General features: G+C 31.9%; 2 protein-coding genes across 4 annotated transcripts in view; one reads left to right on the top strand and one right to left on the bottom strand.

Moving 5' to 3' along the window:
- The window catches only part of LOC134283488 (protein tyrosine phosphatase domain-containing protein 1-like), a 31,900-nt gene that overhangs the window by 2,150 nt on the left and 8,889 nt on the right, over positions 1–20,861 (top strand). Inside the window, exons 2-11 of one of the 3 annotated variants that reach the window (XM_062765939.1) lie at positions 1,659–1,687; positions 3,611–3,709; positions 16,458–16,623; positions 16,897–16,977; positions 17,264–17,379; positions 17,532–17,553; positions 17,780–17,809; positions 18,360–18,466; positions 19,029–19,116; positions 19,824–19,913. In XM_062765939.1, the coding sequence (XP_062621923.1) occupies positions 1,681–1,687; positions 3,611–3,709; positions 16,458–16,623; positions 16,897–16,977; positions 17,264–17,379; positions 17,532–17,553; positions 17,780–17,809; positions 18,360–18,466; positions 19,029–19,116; positions 19,824–19,913 (806 nt within the window). In that variant the 5' untranslated portion in view covers positions 1,659–1,680. The remainder of the gene's footprint in view (positions 1–1,658; positions 1,688–3,610; positions 3,710–16,457; positions 16,624–16,896; positions 16,978–17,263; positions 17,380–17,531; positions 17,554–17,779; positions 17,810–18,359; positions 18,467–19,028; positions 19,117–19,823; positions 19,914–20,861) is intronic. The other 2 variants (XM_062765941.1, XM_062765940.1) reach the window with 2 other exon arrangements.
- LOC134283475 (uncharacterized) lies at positions 8,353–13,847 on the bottom strand. The gene is made up of 8 exons (XM_062765927.1): positions 13,732–13,847; positions 13,254–13,394; positions 12,510–12,638; positions 12,071–12,379; positions 11,768–11,941; positions 11,057–11,417; positions 10,604–10,785; positions 8,353–8,750 (listed from the first exon to the last, which is right to left on the bottom strand). Exons 1-8 carry the CDS (start codon positions 13,799–13,801, stop codon positions 8,380–8,382), a joined length of 1,737 nt encoding a protein of 578 aa, XP_062621911.1. The 5' UTR covers positions 13,802–13,847; the 3' UTR covers positions 8,353–8,379.

A 20,861-nucleotide genomic window follows, 5' to 3' on the forward strand; every position in this document is an offset into this window, starting at 1 on the left:
AAGTTTAATTTTCACTTTCTTCAATAGTTGATATGATTCTCGTTGATTTTAATAACTGTACAGGGGGCCCTTATTTCCTAACAAGTGAAAAAGACCTTAGGGGGCGCTTATAGAGGCAGGGTGGTTAATAGGGATTATATGGTATTTATTACTGTATACAGGGTTATTTTCGCCCCGTGTTATTTTCGCCCTTTCACATTCGGAAATAAGTTTACCCTGTTTTAAATTCACCCAGAAAGATATCTGTTTAAGATATTATACTGTTTACTTTGAATTCACCCCGTTTTAAATTTGCCCACTTCCGACGAGGGCAAAAATTAAACGGGGCGAAAATTTCCCTGTATACAGTAATCAAATCAAGACGTTAACTTTTTGTTGAACTTTAATTGCTGCTACTTTCGCAATAGCGTAGCTTTAACAATTGATGCATTGTGGGTCCAAAGTAACTGCAGGAAAAAAATTGTTTGGAACAATGTGCAAAGTCTGAATTTCCTCTTTGCCCTGGCGTTGCTTTAAGAGCTTTTACAATGACTAATAAACTCAGTCTGTAGATAATTAAACAGTCTTACTGTATTGATTTTTCCTACATGGATTTTTCTAGGGAAGTCTGTTAAGACACTACGTGCAGGCATCTTAAATCATGATGTAATTCTTATGTACGCCTTTCAATGAATAATAGAAAAGACTTACACTGAAGAAGTCCAATAAATCAGAATTTCTATAAACCAGACATGGAACTTCAGCTATTTGTTAAGATAGTTGTACATTGTTGTAGGGTCAATTTGTTCAATGTTTATAGTATTTTCAAAAATGGATTTTCAGATCCCTAAATTGTGTAATACTATATATTTTATATTTTGAGAAATCTAGTTGCATCAAATAAATCTAAACTATTGTACAATTAAGAAAACATTATAGTTAAATGACTGCAAAATTCAAATTTAATTTAAGTAATCTTTAATTTTATTTTAAATTGTTACATAAATTTGGATATTAATCTTTGTACTAAATTAAAAATATTTTTAATGGTTTATATGGTGATTATAATACTTGTATGTACAAGCCTTCATAGTACACTGGTATTTGCAAGTATTTCACATTGGGAAGTTGAACTGGAGGTGTCCTAACTAACTTTTTGTGACAAAAAAATTAAAAGAATGATGGAGGCATACCAGCTAGGAGAGGACAATCCCCCGCTCTTAGAAAAGACACTCAAAATTCTAAAAGTTCATGAAAATTAAGATAAATATGTCAAAAAAATATGTTGTCAATTTCTTTTTTGAATACACATTTGATTCCTTTATTTTATTGAATAATTTTTTTGGTTGCATAATTATTGGGCTACTATTGCCGCCCCTGTTGACCATTTGTCGATGACCCTGCAGTATATCATGTGCAATAGAATTCAGATCTGTAATTTACCCAGTACATGTTAATATTAGTTAGTATTGATCTCAAGCTCACTAATTCTTCTCCCAAGTAGAAAAAAATATTCTGCAAGTTTTCTCTTAGTCAAGAAAAATCTAGTGCAGGTTTGATGAAGGTATTTTTTTTTTCAACATAACTTTAATACTATATAGTTGTTTAGATGTTAATTAACTACAATAAATATTATCCTTGATGAAAAGATTAACCAAAGCTATTTCCTATTTTGTAAGGATATTAATTCCGAGAGCAGTCATGAAAAGTAAGTACAGATGATTATATGTTGGAGTTTGGGGACTCTGATTTGCGGAATCTGCTTGATATAACTTGATTTGTATTAGCATTGAAATGCATGTTTTTTTGTCTTTCTGAAATGCATGCTTATTATCTGTTTTATTGATTATTTTTGGTATAAATAGTTCAAGAATTCTACTTAAAAAAATATGCATTTTTACTTTAAAAATGTATGTATACAGTATTTGCTTTAAAAATGTATGTCATATTCATTTGTTTCTTATAAATATTGCATGAGAAAACAAGAAAAATTGTAACAAAAAAAAATTACTGTTTACAATTAGAAAAAAATGATCGTTAAAAATATTTGCACAACAAAAATATATACCGTATAATCCCTATTAACTGCCCAGGGCACTTAGAAAATTGCAAAATTAGGGCGGTTATTTTGTTATTCTCTTTGTAATATATGATAGTTTATCTTAACTTCAAAAAATACTTTGAAAAAAAAAATAAATTCAAAGAATCTATAAATTAATGTCAAACTTTACCTTAAATAAAGATAATCCACCCAAATTATGCTAATTAAATGAATCATTTTCCACCAAGAGATCGGATAAAAAACAAGTTTCATTTTCAATTCCTTCAAATTTTGGCAGACTTTTGATATGATTCTAGGTAATTTTTATCACTGTACAGGGGGCCCTTGAAAAAGACCTAAGGGGGCACTTACAGGGGCAGGGGCGGTTAATAGGGATTATACGGTAGTAAAAACATGATAAATCTTACATCTGGATTAATCAAAAATATGTCTACATGCTTGTAAACGAGTAATATTTTAAGGGTCAAAAGCATGAATTTAATCATTATGGCTATACTTAGAAGATTCAATACTTAAAGCAAGATAAATATAATTTCTTACTAATATAATTATACAATATGCATGTACTACTTATTTATTTAAAGTACATAGGACCTTTAAAAAACTTTATTGTACCAGGTATGTCCCTTAATTCAAAGACAAAAATTTACACTGCAAACATGTCAATATGTTGATTGATATTTAGGCTAGCATGCACTTAAACATGTTCAAGATAAAATGCATGTACATTAATTGTGTTACATGAATTTTGGAAGGGGGCCATGTGTGTTGTGTTTGTGTGTGGGTATACATTCTTTAAATATTTAACATGGACAAAAGAAGTCAGGGGAATGCATGTACTAGCATCCTATTTGGTAAATGGTGTGTGTATTTATTTATATGAATAGTTATGTTTGTGTATATAAATGTACATGTATGTGCTTTGGGTAACAATGTAGACTAGTCTTCCAATATTTTGAATATTTATTATGTTAATATAATTAATGAAAATAATTGTTCATTAAAACTTGCTTAGTATGACCACAGATATAGTGAATAAATGGATATAGCTAAGTTTTTATGAATCCTTGGCAGAATTCTTATCAAACCCTTACTACCATGTAAACGGGTAGAATTCATCAGCGTATAGGTTTGGGAAAAAGATATGGTGATTTAGTTCTATGTTCACAGTATGTATTGCTAAAGTGAATTTACAAAAGACAAATATTTTCTGGGGATCCTCAGTTGTTGGAGGCTGACTTACAAAACTATTTCCAGCAGTCATTTACCCTGCATGTCTAGCTATTAATATTTAAGTTTCAAATACTGGTCTAAGTCAGAGTAAGTAAGAAATTTTTATGCAGTTAAGTTTTTTTTTACTTTACTTTAAAGATTATTATTTAATTTCATCACATTTATGTGAATTGGCTTGAAAAGCTTGAGATTTTATTTTATTCAACAAGATTTACAAATAACATGAACAAAGATGCTAATTTTTTATGCTCATCTTTTGATCTATATGTTTTGTTTCAGAGTTCAAGATCTACAAGACATAGAATGTTGCATCAATAATAATGCTATTTTTTTCAGAGTTTAACAAGACCAGCATGGAACCTGACCCTGATGAAATTTTACACCCTGGGTTAGAGTCCCTGGCCTGGACCAAGGAACATGAGGAAAAGGCTAGAGGTATGTTGTGTTCTGTGAGATGTTCAAGGTATATATTTGTACAAAATTCTGAGAAAACCCATCTCTGTTTGAGGATTGTCATAACATCTAAAGTTTAAACATAAACATGCATGTCTCTCTTCTGAATGCAATATTTTGCAATATTTATCATGACAATTTGAAAATAATCAAACATTGAAAGAAGCATGTTTCTTACATGTAATTACTGTGCAGGTTTGCAGGGTGGAGCATATTCACTGAACAGTTTTTACATTAATTTTTGAGAACAGCAAGTTCTCATACATAACATAAAAATGCCAAAACTTATACTCGGTTAAAAGCAGAGAAAAGATGAAAATAAACCTAATTCTGAAGAAAATGAATGAAAATACAACGACACCATAAAACATATACAATGTGAATGTGTAAAAGTTTATTAAAATAAAAAAAAAAAGAGTATTGAGGATCTGATTTTAATCAGATTGATTAAATTTATAAGACAAGCAGTGGTTTAACTTACAATATTTTACTGCATGCTGTGAATTTTTTTTAATGTTGCTAAGATAATTGAAAAACAAAAACATGCTAGAATGATGCAGTTTATAATCAGTAGATACCAGTTATCTTTTTCACAATAAATTTAATCAAAATTTTAACATACATGTATATTACCAAAAGAGATACAAAAATACAGCTAGCAGTAAACTTAATTCATTTTCATTCATCAAATTAGGAGGAATGCATTTAAAGAACTATATGCGGTATATTGCATATGTTTGCCCCCACAAAAGTCAAATTTTGAAAACTTCCTGAAATGTGCTGAATTCAATAAATGTACGAGAAATATAAGTTAACAGAAAATATCATAGTTCCAGAGCAGTGTATTCACAATTTCTGTTTTTATGACGTCACAAACTAGTCCGATTTTATATCCTTTTTCAGAAAGAGGACAAAATGGACAAAATTTCAACAATTTAAGCTTTAAAATTTATAGAGCGCATGTGTGTTCAGGAACAATATTGACATGTTTCATTGATATTATCATTCTACACATTATATCAAAATATTTATCCTGAACACACATGCGCTCGGTGACTTTTATTTAAAATATCGACGAAATATGTCATTTTTCTGCAAAATTCATAAAAAAATGAAATTTACGTCATATTTGTGACGTCATTACGTACATATGACATCATTACTTATGAAATTATTCAGTGCTTTGAAGTCAGCATATACTCCCCTGTTTAAGGACTTAATTAAATATTACTCCATCAAAGTTTGATTTTGGGGGGCAAATGTTGGTTAATACAGCATATAGTTCTTTAACATCAGTAGAAAGCAGTATTACTTTAGAATTTTACATGAAAGTCATGAAGATTAAAACTTTTACACCATAATTTATAAATTAGAAATCATAATAAACAGATAAGATTCACTCATAAGCCCATTTCATACATGAGTTATCCTTTGATCATGCACTGTGCTTCATTCTCCAAAAATTTTCAGTTGGAATTTAGAGTCAGCCAAGCATTTCTTGGGTGATGGGAAGAGAGGTGGTGGGGTGGGATGGGGGCTAGGATGTCAAGAAAATAACATAATTGATAACAATAACAATATTTTTTCAAAGGTCACATGTATTATTTTTCTTCAGCCTTCGTCTGATTTTCCTGCAGCAGGAAAATGACATTTTAGCTTAAAGTGAATCAACAAAATTGTACTTATTGTGCAATTTGCATACGTTGTCAAACAATCTTACACCCCCTGGTACACACATAAAATTATAACTGGTTACATGTACAGAGAAAACACTAAAAATAAAAACCTCCAAAAAAATAGAAATCTTAGAAAATGCTTGAAAATTAACATATCAAGAGAAAGATATGTGAACACAGACTTGAGGTAGAAATAAAACTAGACATGATATAGCTAATGACTGTATGATACATGTACATGTATGCTCTTAAGGAGATCATGATTATTGAGCACTCCATGTTAACAGGTGAACAGTATGGAGTGAAGATTTCTTTGGGGTTGGAATATATGGGCCAGTTGGACATATGTGTAAAAATATCTGTATTTGTACATTGGGATTTGTTGATACCGGGTTAATTTAGTAGTTGTTCAGAAGTGTGCATGATCATGCAACAACTCCATTCTGAATAGCAGGTTTTGAAGAAAACATTTAAAAATCAGTTATTTCAGTATACAGTGGACCTTTAGATATCCGGATGCCAGATATTCGGATGCAGTGTCCAGACGACTCTTCATCAGAACAGAATTTTCTGGGAAAGGCACTTTACACAAATTTCCTCATTCCACCCAAATGTAAAAGGGGTACCTGGGCTAACCTGGCTATAGACAGTGAAAGATATTGAACGTTAGTGTTCTAGCACCTTAACAGCAGCTTGCACTGAAAAAGTTTCTGGATTGTTATGCTCTGCTGGGGTAATAATGTATTGTAAAGTGCTTTAAGTAGCATTTATGCTAGAAAGGCGTTATATGGGTCATTTTCAAAAAAAGTCTATTTTTTGAATGACATATTTTGAAAAATGAAAGTGGTTTTACTGTGACTTTTTCAACTTTATTTGAATAATATAGTAATAAACTACTAAAATCCACTGCATTGCATAAAAGAAAATATTTCTTTTAAAAAATATTGACATTTTATCTTAGTCATTTAAACTTTAATGTCCTTCCTGTTACTTTCATAAAAAGAGCTGTAAAACTCTATTTTCAAAATTTTCATCAAATTATCTTTTGTATACCGTTAATAAATGAAAAAATTATTATTGAATGCCAAGATGTTTGACATTCATCTAATATATGAGCGTTTAAAAGCATGTCAAACTACCATATACCAAACAGAAGCAAAATCTACGGGTTTTTCTTCATGAAAAGCCTTATTGCGGAATGTTTATATGCTATAGTTGAAAAAAACATTCTTGTACATTATTTTTGTGATTAGAATAAACAGTTACAGAAAGTTATTTAAACAGGTGCTCTGCCAAAGCAATTTAAACTAGGAAAATATACTGGTAACAGTAAGGACTCGGGTAACAGGAAGGACAAAACAGTAACAGGATGGACAAAACAGTGTAACAGGATGGACAATGAAATCTACATTTTAAGTAAAAATTGACTTTTTTTAAACTTTATTGGTTAGGAAAAGAGAAATAAAGGTAGAATAAAAAAAATGATTTTGTCAAATCTGGCAAATTTGAGACAATAAAAGACATTTATGTCCATCCTGTTACGAAATTTAATTCTAAAGTGCTATTAAAATATTTATCAGTTCAATTTTTGTTTATTAAAGGTACTCTATGCTGTTGCAAAACTAAGAATTTTTCATAATTTTAAGAAAAACAAATGATGAAACTTAAATAGGTATATAAATACCAGGATAATTTGTCCCTCCTGTTACAATTTTTGTCCATTCTGTTACAAGAGTGCATGTTTAAGTTATAATGGCACAATTTGAAGCACTAACTTATTTCAATATGATTTACGAAGTTTTTTAACATGTTTTATTAAACTTATATTATTTAGAAAAATAAAAGTAATTGTTTTTATTGTTAAAACTCAAGATATGAAGTCCAGTTTTCCTTACTGTTACCATATTAATGGTAACAGGAATGACAGTAACAGGATGGACATTTCTCATATAAATCACCGGTTATTTAGTATAACGTACTCTTTTTGCATCATCAAGACATTGAAACAGTTTCTTTGTAACTTAGTAAATCTGATTGTTTTAGCAGAATAAACAATTTAAAGAGTATTTGCATATTATGAAGGTAACAGATAGGACATATTTTCATTATACTCTACCAATAAGACAAACTTATCGACCTTTGAACCCTTTCTTTACTCACTTTCAAATCATGGCGCTCATAAACTTGAGACAACAGAAAATGATGATATATTGTGGATCATGAAAACAGTTCCTAGGAAAGTGAGATAACTTTTATTTTAACATTTTCTTTCTGATAACAGGAATGACATAAACTGGTGGGACATGTCACTTCCTGAATGTTAAATGCACGATACTAGTATTTAGTGGGCGGCATAAGTAAAACAATCATATTAAATTAATCTGTAAATGAATTCAATTAAAATGAGGTGCAAAATTTGTACATACAATGTATCTTCACAGGGTAATATTTTCCCTATCATTTAAATAAGCGCATTATAAAATTTTTGTTAATGTGACATGGTTTTACTGTTAAATTTTACTCGGAATGCAGAGAATATTTTTTATAAAACACCTGGGAGATGATCATAAAATTACTTATAAGCTATATGACCATGTATATTAACCAACGGGAAAAAAAATTTCACTCTAAAAAATGTTTTCCTATTATTCTGATCAAAAGACAAAAAAGTGGACTTTTTTTGAAAATGGCCCATATAAAAAACAATCATTATTAAGAGTATTTTGTCTAGTTTAACTGGTACATGTAATTCAGGTATCCGGACGCTTCACATATCCAGACAAATTGACTAGGAACCAAAGTGTCCGGATAAATGAGGCTCCACTGTAGTTGGTCAAATATACCAAACAACTGATTTGCATGTAATTGCAACAACTGACATCTGAATATAAAGTTTTTAGGAAAACCTCTTCATTCAGAATGATTAAGATTTGGTTCTCCTGAGCCTTTTCAGAATACCAGAGTATATTAAAAGATTCATCCAATGGAGGACATTTGTATGAGGAAAGCTATATTTTGTACAACATAATTGGGGCATGTTTTAGACTGCTTTTTGACAAGTTGCAGCACTTTTCTCCTCCCTGGTAGAATGAGGTCACTGTCCCCTAGGAAGATCCTCTTTTTATTAAACTCGGCATTTGTCAGGAGCAGGATTTTTTCTCCTTCCATTTTCTTGAGTTCAGGGCAGGCACAGGGCAGAAAAAGGGTGAAGTTTTGCTTCAGGGAAGGTGCACCTTTTTCTCGATAGATGTTATGTTTGGAAGTGACATTCAACCAAGTCCATGGCATTGCCAGTGGAAGTCCTATTGTATTGAGTTGATGGACTTTGTTGACAACAAATTTCATTGCTAGAAATATAAATAAGCAACATATCTAGTCAAGTGTTTATCATTTGTTTTTCAGAATCATAATAATTGTAGATGTTATAATGTATGTAACAAAAAGGTAATTAATTTAATAAGACAGTAGTTTCACTTAAGAAAAGAAGTAACATGAGTCCAAAGTATAAATATGTTAAGTTTGACCTTTATTTTTTGTGAATTTTATGTCCTCATTGAAATTACAAATGATGAAAATGCAAGACTTAAGTTATTAGCTCACCTGAGCCGAAGGCTCAAGTGAGCTTTTCTGATCACGTTTTGTCTGGCGTCCGTCTGTCTGTCTGTCTGTCCATAAACTTTTCACATTTTCGACTTCTTCTCATTAGAACCGCTTGGCCAATTTCAACCAAACTTGCCACAAAGCATCCTTGGGTGAAGGGGATTCAAGTTTGTTCAAATGAAGGGCCACGCCCTCATTCAAGAAGAGATAATTGAGAATTGGTGAAAATTTGGAGGTATGTTATAAAAATCTTCTTCTCAAGAACCACTGTGCCAGGAAAGATGAAACTTATGGGGAAACATCCTCAGGTAGTGTAGATTCAAGTTTTTCAAATCATGTCCCCCGGGGGTAGGGTGGGGCCAAAATGGCCGACCAAAGTTTTACATAGAAATATATAGGGAAATTCTTTAAAAATCTTCTTCTCAAGAATGACAAAGTCATAATTCATCATATTTATATGGAAGCATGTTCAGGTAGTGTAGATTCAAGTTTGTTCAAATCATGACCCCCCGGGGTAGGGCGGGGCCAAAATGGCCGACCAAAGTTTTACATAGAAATATATAGGAAAATTCTTTAAAAATCTTCTTCTCAAGAATGACAAAGCCATAATTCATCATATTTATATGGAAGCATCCTCAAGTAGTGTAGATTCAAATTTGAACAAATCATGACCCCCGGGGGTAAGGCGGGGCCAAAATGGCCGACCAAAGTTTACATAGAAATATATAGGAAAATTCTAAAAAAAATCAATCTTCTTCTCAAGAATGACAAAGCCATAATTCATCATATTTATATGGAAGCATGCTCAGGTAGTGTAGATTCAAGTTTGTTCAAATCATGACCCCCGGGGGTAGGGTGGGGCCAAAATGGCCAAAGTTTTACATAGAAATATATAGGAAAATTCTTTAAAAATCTTCTTCTCAAGAATGACAAAGCCATAATTCATCATATTTATATGGAAGCATGCTCAGGTAGTGTAGATTCAAGTTTGTTCAAATCATGACCCCGGGGGTAGGGCGGGGCCAAAATGGCCGACCAAAGTTTTACATAGAAATATATAGGAAAATTCTTTAAACATCTTCTTCTCAAGAATGACAAAGCCATAATTCATCATATTTATATGGAAGCATGCTCAAGTAGTGTAGATTCAAATTTGTTCAAATCATGATCCCCCGGGGTAGGGTGGGGCCAAAATGGCTGACCAAAGTTTTTAAAGATATATATAGGAAAATTCTTTAAAAATCATTTTCTAAAAAACAGCAAATCCATGATTGGTCATGGGACTACTTTTGGATTTAAACTTTACAATTAAAAAGCCATTTTCTACCTTTTCCTACCCTTAGTGCTCAGGTGAGCAATGTGGCCCATTGGCCTCTTGTCTTTTTAAATTATCATTCAAATTCACCATAACTGTTTCTGTGAATATGAAAAGGGAAAAAATTATCAGGTAAGAGTATTTAAGCTTAGTTAACAGAAGCTTAAAAATACTTTTGACCATGACCATTAATTGAAAAAAAAAAGACAAAGAAACATGCACAACAAGAAGGGAAAGTCCAACTTATTGGAAACATGACCATTGTATTTTGATTCTGCCACTGACCTTTTTGAGTGCAGATGTTAGTGTCTTTGGAGTAAATAGACATTATGATGGCATTTGGTCTCCATCCAGGAGAACAAACTCTACACACTCCTTTGGTTTGTTGTTCTGGCTGTGCAGGTCCTTTTGGACCAGATTGACCCTGCATTATTGAAGATGGCTTTCTGTTGTTACTTCCAGTGCATCTATCAAATATTGATTGAAAAAACTTGTGATTATTCTGTATTGCAGTAAAACTGTGGATTACGGCAAACAATTGATTTTAATGATTTCACGTTCACAGAAATATGATTTTCATTCCCTGTGGTTTTAACACCTAATGAACTAAATGACTAGAACAAATCAAACTTAAATATAAGGAATCAAAATTGTCAACACATATGCACTTGGCTAAGTGTGAATTACTGCTTATCTGCATTTGGTCATGAGTTTGAAACATTCCTGTTTAAATCTTACTCCTCTGTTTTGTCCTTGACAGTGGAGTAGCAGCATGTTTCATTGTGAAGGTAGTATGATTCAGTCCCCGGTAGACAACATTTCTTTCCATTCACTTTGGCATCTCGGTGGAACTTATTATTACAACAAAGATCTCGGTCTTCATTGTAAGGTACTCTTCCACACGTCTCGGGTCTCTTGGTGGGGACTTGCCTGTTACAAGATCTGTATCGCCCCGGTCGCTCTGAACAACAGGAATTGTGGGACGGGGCTGTCTTGTTGATTATGGCTCTGTTGTTACAGCAGACTTGTTCCCGTGAGGACAAGAGCTGCTTGCCACAACACGTTGCGTTTTTGGTATTTCTTATGAAGTGGACTGATCCTATATATGTAGAATTTTAAATGTTATTTTAAGAAGTGTTTAAAAATATCCTTCCTTGCTTTTAGTTTAAACAAGTTACATTGTACATTTAATATATGATTCAAGGTACGAAGCAAAAGCGGTTTCTCTTTTAAATTCTTTAAGTCTGTAAAGCTCATCAATATTATCGACTGTTTCAATAATAGGAAATGCTCGTAACTAAATATCTTGATAGTAGGCAATAAGCATCGCATTTCTTATTGTAAAAAGACAATAAAATTGATAAATTGTAGGCAGACCCCTTTGCTTAAGTAGAAGAACAAAAAAAATCAATGCTACAAAATAAATTGAGGTATATGAGACTTTCGTACCATTGCAGCATTTCTCTGTGTTCTTTCTATAAGACGTCCCGACTTTCCCAGCCATACAGCAGCCCTCTTTTGGGTCGCTGATGTTAACAGACCCGTTACCACAGCAACGCAGAACACCATTAGAAACAATTCTGTTTCCTTGACAGCAGATCTCCTTGTTAGAGTCAAAGAGTCCTGAAAACAATTTTTTTTTTTTCGATTAAGCGCGTGTAAACTTCAAGGCTTGTTCGTAAAACTTAACAATTGACAAGATACATGTACTTTGCTACTGATGAAAACTTAAAACAATATACTTGCCTTTACCGCAACATTGTCCAGTTAATGGTTGTATGATCTTCATCTTAGACCACCCACAGCATTGCTGCGTGTTTGTGTCGATCAGTTTCTCTCCACAACAGCCGAACGTTTTGTCAAATGAGGAGACGTTGTGGAGCCTTGACCTGCTACAGCACTTGTATTTAAACTTGTCATAGGGTCGCCCGTCACACACCCCGTGTCCCCGCGGAACAACCGTATCATAGTCACATCTAGACTCGGAGGCGTTGTAAGGTGTCTGCCGACCACAACACCTCAGATTCGAGGGGACGTAGTTACTTCCACAGCAGTGATGGGCTGAGTTAACAGAGGAACTTGATTAAATGCATGAACAGAGGTTATTGTAAGTGTGAGGTATTTAACAAGTTAAAGAGTGAAAGATACGTGGCAAAGAAAATTGTTTAAAAAGTCTTTTAATCCTACTTACACCTCTTGGCAATGAACAGTTTGTCCCCGCAGCAGACTCTTTGCTTTCCACTTTCTGATCCACCTTGTATATGCCTGTTGTGAACTTTCTGATTACAGCAGACCTCAGATATTTTGTCGTAGGTTTTGTCTGTAAAATAATTTCAGAATGTTAATTTTTTGCTTTGTGTTAATGTGCATTGTATGGGGATAAAGTTATTTTGAAAAATAGAAGAGAAAGGATCGGTTCTATTTTAAGAAAAGTCATTTAAATTTCTAACAGAAGTTTTAAAAACGAGAAATCTCTCAGAAGTGGGGGTTGTTAAATTTGATTTTTAAAATAAATTTCACCGATGTACTAGTGGTATTTCTTAAAAATTTTAGGGCCTCACTCCCTGAGTATCTTCAATTATGAATTGTGCTTAAAATAAATTAAAAATTATTGAAAAATCATTGCAATGCGTAACATTAATGATCGTGTTTTTTCGCTGCAACGAAGACAATTAAAAAATCTGGCACAAAAAGTGCACGATGAATAAAATCTTCATCTGGTCGCCTTCAGTGTGTACACACTGCTGAAATATTAATGTCCATGCACCCTAAACTTAAGAAGCCTTAAAAGTTAAGCGTCAGGCTAAGACGAGCAAAAGACCTTGTTACGTTTATTAAGTCTAATCTTGGAAATATAAATCTGGTAAGTTTGTATTCTCTCAGCTATGATTTATTTTTCCATAGAAATTAAGATACATGTACATGATGTACGTACTTCCACAGCAGCCTATGGGAGTACTGTCTTGTCTGCTTTTGTTGTGTATCCCTGATAATTCGCAGCAGATTTGAAATCTCTCGTCGAAGATTTCTGCTGTTATCTCAGTATCTCTATGCCAAAAGCACGTCTTGCTTGATACTGAAAATAAATGAAATATGTTTTTATGATTTGTTTTTTTATTGTTGTTTCTTTTTTGGTGTATGATTTTTTAAAAAAAAAAAATCTTTATTTTAATTTCTTTATTGACATGTTATAAAGCGTCTGTTTGCAGTACACTACAGTACTAGTACATGCAAAGTCCACCAGTGTGTAAAGGTCTCTATTTTTATTTATATTGTGTGTAAAATAATAATAAATGTATTTTAGACATAAAACATTCTTAAGATTTTTTTATTTTAAAATTAAAATTGCATTAACAAGAAGACATGCAAAGTTTTTGCAAGAATTTAATCATATTGCATGAAGTCTATCTTACCGTAGCCATTGTTAAAATGTTGAATGCTTATTAGCAGACACAGTGCACTCCAGAGTTTTAAAGAATTCATTTTGATGTCTTTCAATGAGAAGAGTTGAATATTTTGAGGTAAATGTTTATCATCAAAACTTAATAAACATGTTGAAGTTGTAAACATTACATCATTGTGGTTAAAAAAAGGCTGTGGGGTTTTGTTGTATATGCTATTAATTACATCGGGTATTTTTGGGGGGATTGGTTTCCAGTAATAGCATGGGAAACAACCATGATTATTTTTGCATTCTGTTCTTATACAAAATATTAACATGATTTTACCGTATATTATGTGCAAATGAATTATATGTAGCGAGAAGATATAATAATGATTTTCGTTTTATATTATCCATATGTATTAATATTGAACTAATATGCAGATAAACAGAATTCATTTAAAGTGGAATCCCTTGTTTGTAAAAGGAGCCAATATGACACATGTTCGAAGTATGAACTAAACGTGCATGCATTGGCCCAGCCATAAATATACTAATACCTATAAATAGAATTAATATGTATAGCTGTAATTTGAATGCCTTAATAGACGTTTGTTAAAAGTTATATAAAAATACAATCAACTTGTATTTAGGCATACCGTGCAAAGTTTGAATAACATCTATGAACTTTAATACTACGAACTATAGTACGAAATGTTTGTTTACAGTTTATTAGAAGACTTAGTTAAAAATGGGTGATTATTTTTAGGATTCAATTGGGGTTTTTTGAAATCTATTTATAGCGTCATTGCCTCATTAAACTGCAGAGATGACGGTTTTATTAATAGATCAAGGGGCTTAGTGTTATAATAAAAATACAAGTACAGTATCTTCGTTTTAGTTTTGTTATAGATACTAATTACTGAGTAATCACTCGTTCAGCCTTATGCAGACTGGACTAAGAATTAAGAACATTATAAAGAGAGTCTTGATTTTCTAAATCAACACATGGTTATATTTAGATTGTGGTTTTTAATGAAATTTATTTTTAGCGTCATGGTTTCTCTATGGACTTAATATACCTACAGTATCTTCGTTTTAGTTTTGTTATCGTTACATATACATATTGATCACTCGTTCAGCCTTATGCAGACTTGACTTCTGGTTAGAAAGAACAGCAGGGAATCTTGATTTTTTTTAAAATCATCACATGGTCTAGTTTAGAAGTTTTCTCTGATTTATTTAGAAAAATAATAAATCCTTGAAATTTAACATTTGCTGCATTAAAATTTTTATCAATGTTGTTTTTCCCCTTCTGGCATGGGCAACGCTTAATATCAAGAAAAATTTTGTGAGTTTTATAAATAGATGGTTTACCTACGTATTAAGTTATTTAAAGTGCACTGAAAACACACGGTTATTTTAAGTTTGATTATGAATGTTAACAAAAATAAATAATTGGAATGGGAATCACACTAAGATGCCTTTAAATTTATCTGCATGTACGTAACGCATATAACATGCATACATGTAGGTATACCGGACACTTGTAAGTCCGTAAACAAGGGCAAATTAATACATGTACATGTACACAGTATCCAATTTGTTGCTATATTAATGACACTGGAGGGCAATGTCCTCAGACCTAAACTTTCTATATATATAATCTTAGGTCGTAAGATCTGTGTATTTCTGTGAACACGACATAATTTTGGCGAATGATCAGTGAACTCATTTTTTCTTCAACACAATCCTCTTACAACACTGTGTTTCTACTGTATTTAAGATTGGCTAGATCTATTTCATTGACAGAGAAACGTGTAAACAGTCGCACCTTATGATCTGTAAACATTGGGCCCGGTAAATTCTTAATTATCTAATTTTCACAAAGGTTCCTTTAGTACAAATATTTTAAGCTGGTTGAATTGTATAAAAATTACAATCTCGAGTATTTTTTAAATACGCGCAGACAAGTGACAGTTATACTAGTATATTGCATAAAATTTAAAATATAGCTGCAATAATGTAGCCCTCTCCGATTTTTTTTATCTGATATTTCCTCCCCCCCCCCCCAAAAAAAAAGGAGAGGGCTACATTAAAACATAACCTTAACTGATAAGTATAGGGAATTATATTTTTGTAAATAAAAAAACTAACATCAAGTGCATGACTAATTTAATCTTATATAAATAAATTGTATTGAATTTATTTTTTCCTGTGTTTACTAAATGAACATAAAGATTTTTGGGGGGTATACATGTACGTGTACAAATGAAAAAATGCATTTCCAATGATAATAAGATCCAACAATATTGTGAGTAGATATTAATTAGAGAAATATGTCAAACAATAAAGATCGAAATAAAATAAATTTTACGTAAACAATTGTGTAAGAAAAACCTTTAAATAAATAAATATACATAGTTACTTAAGATAATAATTAGAAAATGGTTCCAAAGTTAACGATTGAGGTCGTCTTTAGAATATGTTTGTTTGTATTATCACAGCTGACAGGCCACAAATGCCCTGATTCAACACCTTTTCATGTTGAAAAAGTATTTTTTTTTCTCATCTCATTAACAATTAATTTAACAAAATATTTGCATTTTTTATAACCCCCACCCCCTCCATTCCTGTATTTTAATCCCAAATTGGAAGAGAGCAAGTATATATATTTTTAAAGATGGCGTCATTTACTTTTAAAAAAAAAAAAAAATTAAAGTTTTTCTTATTGCTATAATTATCTCCTTTTTCCAGCTAAGCGTCCCTCGGCACGGTACACCAAATTCTCGGAGCACGCTCGGTCCATGATCTCTGGGGAGAAGCAGTGTGCCCTCTTCTGTGGGGGCAAGAAATGCAAGTACTGCCGGTCCGAGAACTGGACGCCGGAACAGATGGACATCAACGGACTATACTCAAACTGGTATAACTCACCCATTAAGTTTATTTTGTGACCCATTTGATTGAGATTTATAAGTTTAACTTCAGATTCATACTTTTTCTAAACTTTGTTACTGTGTTAGAGAGAGAGAGAGAGAGAGAGAGAGAGAGAGAGAGAGAGAGAGAGAGAGATGTACATGGATGTTTTTTTTTGACTGAGATATGAAGATTTTACCAATTTAATTTGAAACTTATTTTTGTGATTCTATTTGTTAATTAGGAAACACATAATTAAAAGCATACATTTTAATTACAGGGTGACAGACAATATTCTTGCCATGGCTAGACCTTCAACAAAACAAATCAAAGAACACAAAATCATCGAGCAGTTTAAAAAGTAACATACATCTGTATATTTACTTCTTACTTACATGTATTGAGTCCATTCAGTTTTATAAATATAAAACAAAGTTGATGATATCTGTATTTCTGTATTATAATGTTTATTGTATAAAGTTTACTTGCAATGCAACAATATTTATTATAGAATTATTCATATGTCAGCATCCTTTTATTTACATGTAACAATCAGTTACATGTATTACTGAAATAAGTTGAGAAAAGTTATAAAATAGAGGATAAAATAATTAACACTGTACTGTTTTCTGTATCATGTTCTGTAGACATGACATTAAGAGTGTATTGAACCTCCAAAAGCCAGGGGAACACGCCGATTGTGGGGAGGGGCTGGAGAAAATGGGCTTCTCCTACGACCCACAGCTATTTATGGACAATGACAGTAAGCATTTAATTTTATTGATGTAAATGTAACATGAACCATAATTTTCTTTCAGGTAGCAATTTCATTATCAAGTAATTTATATGTGTTATGGGAGATAACTCTGACATACTTATTTTTCATGTTCATAAAATCTTGAATTTTTTTTTCAGTTTTCTTTTACAATTTTGGATGGTAAGATCCCTTTTCTATCCAGATGAAAAGTTTTCAGAACAGTTTCAAGCTACACTAATTAACTTAGATTAGTGATAATTGTTTTGCATTAACATTTTAAAGCTGTGATAATGAAGTTAATATGCTATTACTGTATTGAGGAGAACAGTTAGAAATTAATTTATACTTTAATCTAATCAGAAACCATCATGGTGGTATAAAATGCCTTGAATTTCATTTATTTTAGTGATGCTTGTGATATGATTAAAGCTAAAAAGTGAGACAATTAATTGCAGCTTTAAAAGTTTAAATATTGTCAACTTTTTGAAAAAAAATCATTGAATTTTTTTTTCTTTTTTTTTTTTTTTTGTTCATTGAAGTTGTTTTAGTATTTCAAAAAGTACATAACATTTGCATGTATGTACATGTGATGTATCATTTCCATTAACATACACATTCCTTGACAAGTGCTTATTTTACTCATTTAATTTCTTTTATATTTAGATATTGTTTGTGGTTTTATGCTTTTGATGTAATCTTGCTTTACTTCTTAAAATTAATTAGATACTAGTTCCTTTATAATCAAATAAAGTTCACTCATTTTATTTCACAAAAGCTATATTAATTTTATTTCACACAATCTATATTAATTTTATTTCACACAATCGATATTAATTTTATTTCACACAATCTATATATCGATTCCTTTAAAAGAGAGAAAAAAATGAATTTGATATCCAAGTTAATAATTAAGATCAGTTACTGACTGAAAAAGTTGACAGTGATGTTTGAAATAAAATAATGATGTTTCCTGTTTTGTGTTGTAGGCCAGACTATGGGGTCGCTGCCCTCAGCACGATACTGGACATGGTCAAGGTCATACAGTTTGGGGTGTCCGAGGGGAAAGTAGCCGTGCACTGCCATGCTGGACTTGGTGAGTATGATACAAATACATGGTGTAAATTTTTTTTGCCTAAAATAAAGTTAATTGTGCCATTTTATAATCTACTATTTTCTTGTTAATTCAGAAATTACTTTTTAGAAATAAAAAATATTTTTAACTTTTGAAGTAACTCTTTGATGTGGATATTTCAGATGAATATTTTCAAAGAATTCTACAGAATTGTTATGTTCTTAAACATGTTAAGCCTATAGTCTTTTGTAGCTCTAGCTTATGAATTTGTAATTCTTATATATATACTTGTTTTTTTGGTACTGTGGAATCATCATTGTTGGCGGGGACCAGCGTTCATGAATTTCATGGGTCATCTTTCTCCATGAATTAACATTCCTGCAAACAATTATTTGTCAATACATAAATCTTTATTCACTGAATCATCAGAATATACCTATGAAAATTACTTCCCGATGAACCAATAAAAATTGTCCATATACCCACAAACATTGACTCCACACAAAGTAAAATAATTCCATAGTATTTATTTGTAAAAGTGGCAATTACTGAGCACTGTTACTTGTACAGTATTTATTTTCAGGACGGACAGGAGTTATTATTGCCTGTTATTTGGTATTCACAAACAGGATGAGTGGCTCTGAGGCAATCCATTATGTTAGAGTTAAAAGGTAATGTGGATATGTATAGGACAACGTTTATAACTATAGATTTCAATATAAAATGCATGTTTATACCATCGCTTGCTGGTTTTTTAAAAAAAAAAAAGGTTCAGATGCTTCTTTTCCATTTCCATTTTTAAACAGGGTCATTTTACCTTTGAATGCATCCATAAGATTGTTTAGACTGGCAAGCTATAAACAAAACATACTGTACACTGGATAAAATCTTTGCTAAGAGAAACAACACTATAAGATTTATTTTCTAAAAATTTTATCTTGTCAAAAACTTTTTGCCCTTACATGTACATGTAGATCCACTTGAATTCCATTCACACCTCTATCATCAGTCAGAAAATTAATTCTCAAAATTGGAGTAAAATTCATTTAATCCATAATCATTATTAAAGCTGTCTCAAGACAAACTGACTTTATATTATTAAGAAAAATACAAATACAATATTTTAAGTGTAAGAAATGTTAATCTGTATTTTTGCCTGAATGAATAATCACACTGAGTCTCCACAAAGCACTGACTTTATTATCCTCAGTCACATTCACCACACAAACAAAAGCAACCTCCAAACACGTAAGAGTTCGTTACTAAGAGTTACCTTGCTTCATTCATAATGCAACATAAAATATATTAACAAGAAATTCGAAGGTATGTGTACAGGTGCATGATTTTGATAGCTTTATATTGTTTATATTACATTCAGGACAGGAGCCATTCAGACTAGGGGTCAGATGCAATGTGTACAGGAATTTGAGCAATACTTGAAGCCATTCCGAGTTGTCTTTGCTTCTAGGTAAATATTTTCAGATTCAACAATATTTAAGCTTTCCCAGGTTTGAATTTTCAATAATGAAGATTGATGTTTTTGAGTGAATTTTTTTCTCTTGTTGTTTTTGTTTTTGATTAGGGACTGGTTCTTTTAACTTAGTTTTAAATTTTATAAATTTTGAATGCAAGATACAGGAGGTAAATGTGTATTTTTCTCTGACTCTCTCTCTCTAAAGATTGAACTCAAAGGAGAATTTACTATCTAATGGGTATGAATTACTCTACAATACTCTAGCATTATTTTGTAGCTTAATTTTAATATTTCGTAGTTTTTAGCTCACCTGAGCCAAAGACTCAAGTGAGCTTTTCTGATCAAAATTTGTCATTTGTCTGTCGTCCTTATCGTTTTCGTAAACTTTCCACATTTTCATCTTCTTCTCAAGAACCACAGGGCTAATTTCCAACAAACTTGCCACAAAGTATTCTTAGGTGAAGGGGATTCATTTTTTTCTCCATATGAAGGACCAAGCTCTCTTCCAAGGCAAGATAATTATGAATTAGTGAAAAATTAATTGTATCTTTTAAAATTCTTTTCCTCAAGAACCACTGGGCCAGGAAAGATGAAACTCATGTAGACGCATCCTCATTTAGTGTAGATTCAGTTTTGTTCAAATGATGACCCCTAGTGTTAGGATGGGGGCCACAATGGGGGATCAAAGTCCAACATAGGAATACATACTACATGTACTAGGAAAAATCTCCTCAAGAATAACTTGGCCACGTAAGATGAAACTCCTGTGGAAGCAATCTCGGGTAGTGTAGATTGGAGTTTGTTTAAATCAAGACCCCCGTGGTTAGGATAGAGCCAGAACGGGGTATCAATATTTACATACGAATACATAAGAAAATTCTTCATAAAAATCTTCTTCTGAAGAACAGCAAAGCCATGATTCATTGGTCATAGTTATATGGA

Source organism: Saccostrea cucullata, unplaced genomic scaffold (genome assembly GCF_032062105.1).
Source record: "Saccostrea cucullata isolate Sc308-1 unplaced genomic scaffold, CSIRO_AGI_Scuc_v1 ctg425, whole genome shotgun sequence".
NCBI lineage: Eukaryota > Metazoa > Mollusca > Bivalvia > Ostreida > Ostreidae > Saccostrea > Saccostrea cuccullata.